The sequence below is a fragment of the Myotis davidii genome, unplaced genomic scaffold, assembly GCF_000327345.1.
Source record: "Myotis davidii unplaced genomic scaffold, ASM32734v1 scaffold207, whole genome shotgun sequence".
NCBI lineage: Eukaryota > Metazoa > Chordata > Mammalia > Chiroptera > Vespertilionidae > Myotis > Myotis davidii.
In genome coordinates this window covers 47,186-53,461 of record NW_006298349.1, presented here as the reverse complement: position 1 = coordinate 53,461, position 6,276 = coordinate 47,186, and the positions used below count along the sequence as shown (strand labels likewise).

At 57.0% G+C, this 6,276-nt stretch overlaps 1 protein-coding gene across 1 annotated transcript in view; it reads left to right on the top strand.

Annotated features, from left to right (window-relative positions):
• The window catches only part of LOC102765065 (ATP-sensitive inward rectifier potassium channel 12-like), an 18,224-nt gene that overhangs the window by 5,118 nt on the left and 6,830 nt on the right, over positions 1–6,276 (top strand). The window contains exons 2-4 of the mRNA XM_006773963.2: positions 98–217; positions 5,645–5,808; positions 6,044–6,276. The exon at positions 6,044–6,276 is cut by the window's right edge and continues 14 nt beyond it. Coding sequence (XP_006774026.1) covers positions 5,704–5,808; positions 6,044–6,276 — 338 coding nt within the window. The 5' untranslated portion in view covers positions 98–217; positions 5,645–5,703. The remainder of the gene's footprint in view (positions 1–97; positions 218–5,644; positions 5,809–6,043) is intronic.

Here is a 6,276-nt window from a genome sequence, read left to right as displayed (position 1 = left end):
CAGGAATGTGGGTGCATGTGGAAATTCCTGACTTTGGAGCCTCTCTGGGAAGAGTAGCACCATCTATAGTAACTTGGCTTTGCTTTGTTACCTTTAGGGTCTTCTAGCCACTGACTCATCTCTAGCTGATGCTGGGGAAATGGCAGCTGCTGCTAATGCAGCCTTGGAGATAGCACGTGCCCACTCAGCACTGTTACTTAGAAGATAGAATCAAGAGGTAAGATTAAGGTCACTGATGTGCACCTGTCCACCTAGTCCTCCCAGCCCAACACTCATCTGTGCACCCACCCATCTATCCATCTCCCTCCTCATCCCTCCACAGCCTCTCATTCCTCCAGTACCCATCCACTAGTTCCACATGTCCTCTCTCCATCTGCCATCTACCCACCCACCCAGCCCATCCATACATCCATCTCCCTATTCATCCTTCTACATGCCTACTCAGCCTCTCATTCCTCCATCATCCATCCACTAGTTCCACATGTCCTCCCTCCATCTGCCATCTACCCACCTATCTACCCAGCCCATCCGGCCATCTTTTTATCCATGTGTTCACCCATCTCCCAACTATTCATTCCCCACCATCCCCCACCCACTCCTCAACTCGCCCAACCACCCCTGTATCTTTTCATCCATTGACTCATCCACCTATTTCTCCACTCACTAATCTATCCACCCAACCCATTCAATAATTTTCCACCCACCTAACTCCTCCATCTCTCTGGTTACCACTCACCCGCCCATCCACTCATCTGTCAGTCTCATTTATCCATCCATATGCTCGGCCACCTGTCTGTACATATTCCTGTCTCCTCATTCATTGACCCATCCATCTCCTCATCTGTTTCTCTATTCAGCTGCTTACCCCCTCATTCCTTTGTCTAGTCCCATGGTCAGCAAACCGTGGCTTGCGAGCCACATGCGGCTCTTTGGCCCCTTGAGTGTGGGTCTTCCACAAAATACCACATGCGAGCGTGCACGTACAGTGCGATTGAAACTTCATGGCCCATGAGCACAAGTCGGTATTTTGTGGAAGAGCCACACTCAAGGGGTCAAAGAGCTGCATGTGGCTTGCGAGCCACGGGTTGCCGACCACTGGTCTAGTCAGTGAGAATTTCTTGGATTCTCTCTCTGTGCCGGGCCTGCATCAGCCCCTCTGGGCCCCTGAGATTGGCCAGAGATGGGACCTTCGGACCCTAACAGGAGAGCCAGGGCCAGAGCACTCAGAGGGCTTCATGGAACTAGTAGCTTTCAGCCGCGCACTGGTGGGTGGGAAGATTTTAAACATCCCCTTTAGCTGTGGTTTGGGGGTTCGATGACATGGGGCAGAGGGTGGCCACAAGGAAATCCATCAGGAGCCTGTTGCTGTGTCCTGGCAGGAGTGGCCTGGGCAGGAGGGTGGCCATGAGCCAGGAGATGGTGGGTGGCTTTGGGAATTCAGGAGGTAAAATACAGAGGACTGACTGGGCGAGGGAGTAGATCTGGGGACTGAAGGAGAGGGAGGAGGCAGGCTTCTGGCTGGGCAATTGGAGAAGGGGTCAGGGTGCCAACTGACCCCCATGTGGAGTGGGAGGAGGAGGGGAAAGGAGAGGGTGAAGAGAGGAGGGGAGTGAAGAAGAGGTGAGGAGGGGAAGAGAAGTGGGAGAGGAAGGAGCGGCGGAGGTTTGGAAGAGGAGAGGAGCTGCGTGGGCCATTGGTGGTGTGGGACCTCCTGGAGAGGACACCACCTGAAGCCTGTGAGGGAGAACCCAGGGACCAGGTCCGTGCAGGTGGTTTAGTGGCTGGGGACCCTACGAAGCTCCAGAGGGGAGTAAGGAAGTGAGACTGGGAAGGGCAGGAGTCATTTGGGATATATTTTTGACAAAGTCATGGCTGGTGCAGTGGGAGCTCAGCCTGGCTGAGGAGCCAGAGTGTGCGTGGAGGCAGGGAGCTGCTTGCCAGTGCCAGTTGATGGAAGGCTGTTCTGGGGCATTCCTTCCCACCTACTGAGAGCTGTTGGGCAGAAAGACTGGTGGAGGTTGGCTGTTGGGCAGTGGCCCTGGAATGGTGAGGCCCAGGAAGTGTGTGGAGCCTGGCCCCCCAGCCTCCGAATATGCAGCTCCACGTTGCTCCTTCTCTCCTTGGGCATCAGGCCTCCGCCCAGGAAGCCTGCACTATGCTCACCTGCACATCTGCAGGACGTGGGGGCTCACGGCGGGCAGAAGCGGAGGGCGGGCATGTGGCTGCAGATGTGCTTCTGTGCAAGGGCTCATCGTCTCCCAGATGTGAGGATGGGAATGCCCCCTCCAGCCTCTGTCCCCTCCACGCCCACTCCTGGCCACCCCCAGCCTCCTCATGCCCCCCTGAGTGGCCAGCATGTCCCTGCCTGCCCCTTCTCCCACCTGGAATGCCCTCCCTGCCTCTGCACCCCCAGCTCCCAGTGCCTGTGGCACACCCGCTGGCCTCACTTCTTGTGTGACTGGGAAAGGGAGCCTCTCTCAGAGCCTCAGTCTCCTTGTCTTCAAATGGAAGGTTGGATTTTTTAAGCTCTTGGGCCAACTCTGATACCCAGTGAATGGACCAGCAGAGTCTGAAGTTGCTCCGGGACACTGAGAGTCAGGTCCGCGACGGATTGGTGATGTACAGGCTGGAGAGGTGTGTGTGAGCCACACTCTGGCTTTCCCTGAACTCAGTGGCCACTAAGGGTTCCTCCAGTTGTAGGACTTGAGGCTGTGAGTGCCCCATCCCCGGACACTCTCAGGGCTGCATGGCTGTGGGAGGGGCTGGTGTGGGCCTCCCTGCTGGTCAGTGCTGAGCTTTGGGCTGTCTGTGTGTCTCATCCACATGGGATTTCAAGGGAGCGCTCTGTGCGAAGGCTGTAACCCTGGGCAAGTGGATTCATCTTTCTGAGTTTCGGTATCCTCACCTGGGAAATGGGGTGATAGTCATAATGTTGCTGTAGGGATTAGCCCTCGCAGAGCAGTGCCTGGTGGGTAGTAAACACTGGGTAAGCATTGATGACTATGCCTGCACCTCTGAAGGGGCCCTGAGGGTGGGGACCTTGAGCCGGCTCCCTGGGGGCCTCCTCCATTGGTCCTTACAGTCACTGCTTTCTTGGCATCTGAGAGTGTGGGCCCAGGCCTTGTCCTGGTCTCTTCCTGGCTGCCATCTAACCTGAGGGAGGTGTCTGGAGCCTCAGGGGATGGGGCGTGGCCTGATCTGCTCTGTCCAGAGGCCCCTCCCAGTGACTCTCGGGCCCCTCCCATGGGTTGTGGTAGCTGCCTCTCTAAAACCCCAGCTCAGGCCAGAGCAGTAGGTTGAGTGTGCTGAATGCTCAGAGGCTGTGTTCTGATGCTGACCCTGCTGGGGCCTCACCTCCTCAGGGCTCTGGGTTCGTGTCCTGCACTGCCCACTCTCTGCCAGCTAAGCTCGCTTCACTGCTGTCTCTGGTGTGGAAGTCACCCCACCTTTTCTGGTCCAGGTATCACACCCCAGCGTCTCGCCCCCATTTACTCCCAGCAGTGCCCTGACCCTCATTGACCAACCTGGGCATCTGCCGACAATGGCTCTGGTCCTGTTCTCTTTACCATCTCATCCCAGTCTGTAAGTTGCTTTGTGACTTGGGATGAGTCTCAGCCTCAGTTTCCCCATCTGTAAAATGGGAAGCTGGCTTCCTTGTTTGCTAAGGCCTTTTTCAACAAAACACATATAATTCCATTTCTTATCTGGTTTAACTAGGTGCCCCACTGAGCAAGTGCCACACAGGCCTGCATAGCCCTGGGTGAGGACAGCCTCCTACATTTCTGTTTGTTTTGGTTAATCCTCACCCGGATAATTTTTCCATTGATTTTTTGTAGAGCGTGGCAGGGAGGGGGAGAGGCAGAGAGAGAAACATCGATGTGAGAAAGACACATTGATTGGTTGCCTCCCACACACAGCCCAATGGGGGCCAGGGATGGAACCTGCAACTGCAGTACATGCCCTTGACTGGAATCGAACCTGAGACCCTTCAGCCGAGGGCTGATGCTCTAACCACTGCTCAGCTGGCCAGGGGATCATCCCACATGTCTTTTTTTAAAAAAAAATATATTTTATTGATTTTTTACAGAGAGGAAGGGAGAGGGATAGAAAGTTAGAAACATCGATCAGCTGTCTCCTGCGCAACCCCTACTGGGGATGTGCCCGCATTCAGGGTACATGCCCTTGACTGGAATCGAACCTGGGACCCTTGAGTCTGCAGGCTGACGCTCTATCTCAGCCGTGGGCAAACTACGGCCCGCAGGCCGGATCCGGCCCGTTTGAAATGAATAAAACTAAAAAAAAAAAAAGACCGTACCCTTTTATGTACTGATGTTTACTTTGAATTTATATTAGTTCACACAAACACTCCATCCATGCTTTTGTTCCGGCCCTCCCGTCCAGTTTAAGAACCCATTAGGGCCCTCGAGTCAAAAAGTTTGCCCACCCCTGCTCTATCTACTGAGCCAAACCAGTCAGGACAATCCCACATGTCTTGAATGGAGTCCCTAACGACCACAGCATGGCTCAGCCTTCTTGCCAAGCCAGTGTTTGTGTATGAGGAGTGCCCTTGGGCCGTTGGGCAAGTGTGTGGTGCTGGGTTCTCTTCTTAGGTCCTCTTAGGTCCTCTTTTGGGGCTTTGTGTGCTGTGTTTACTGAGAGCCTGTGAGGGGCTCCCCCCTGAGCATCTCACACGCGTGTGCTCATGTGCACACACACGGCACCAAGAGGGCAGGGAGGCTGAGGACTGGACTGGACTCCGGGATTCCACGCGGTCTCTGTTTCTTAGTGTCAGGGTGACTTTGGACGGCTCTGAAAGGGGGGTGGGTGTGAACAGGTTTTCTCTGTATGGTTTTAGGAGGAGCATCAGCAGGTGAGGGTTACCAGGCCTGTGTGGCATGTCTGAGGTGGGTCCCAGGTGCCCACCTGCTTGGGCGCAGGCCAGGTGTGAGGCCGCTCAGTAGCCAGGAGCAGCGCCAGGCTGGGCTCTCTGGCCTTTGTTCTTGCGATTCTGTCCCACCTCAGAGCCCCAGGTGGAGTCGCCATGACCCGCTGCACATCCTTCAAAGTCTCCGGGCCACAAAAACACACCACCAGCGATCTGGTAGCCTCCTGCTGGAATCTGTGTACCCTGACTCGGGCACTCCCCCTGGCGTCCCCACCCCCAGCTCCCTGCCTCCTGGCCCAGACAGAAGCAGCACCTACCATTGTGGCCTCTGGCCACAGCTCCTCAGACCCTGGCGAGGTGGCGGGTGGAGCACCTGGGTGGGGGGTGGGGGAGAGGAGATGAGGCCCCAGCAGAACCTGGGCCCGTGACGGGTGGCCCTGCGTTAGACAAGAGTGGTTTGAACCTCAGCTCTCCTGCTTATTGGCTGCGTGGCTTAGGGGAGGCCAGGCGGCCTCTGAATCTCCATCAGAGGGAGCAGCTGCTCCTGGGGCTGTTGACTGGATGACTGGGAGCATCTGCTGAGCGTGTGGCCTGCCCTCCCTGTGTGTGAGGAGTGGCTCGCGCAGGCAGTGAGCACTGTGAGCGCCTTGCATGTGCCAGCTCAGGCGGGGTCCAGCAACACCTGGGGACCGAGATGGGGCGCGGGGAGGGGTAGGTTCCTGGGCCCGTGTGGAACGTCCTCTGTCCTCTCTGTTGCAGGAGCCGCCCCTCTGGGAGCTGGCGTGGGGGCAAGGAGCCAGGACCTCCCCCCGCCCGGGATGACCGCAGCTGGCCGGGCCACCTCCTACAGCATCGTGTCATTGTCGGAGGACGGGCTGCACCTGGTCACCATGTCGGGCACCAATGGCTTCGGCAACGGCAAGGTGCACACGCGGCGCAGGTGCCGGAGCCGCTTCGTCAAGAAGAATGGCCAGTGCAACATCGAGTTTGCTAACATGGACGAGAAGTCACAGCGCTACCTGGCTGACATGTTCACCACCTGCGTGGACATCCGCTGGCGCTACATGCTGCTGCTCTTCTCACTGGCCTTCCTCGCCTCCTGGCTGCTCTTCGGCGTCATCTTCTGGGTCATCGCCGTGGCGCACGGCGACCGGCAAGGTGCACACGCGGCGCAGGTGCCGGAGCCGCTTCGTCAAGAAGAATGGCCAGTGCAACATCGAGTTTGCTAACATGGACGAGAAGTCACAGCGCTACCTGGCTGACATGTTCACCACCTGCGTGGACATCCGCTGGCGCTACATGCTGCTGCTCTTCTCACTGGCCTTCCTCGCCTCCTGGCTGCTCTTCGGCGTCATCTTCTGGGTCATCGCCGTGGCGCACGGCGACCTGGA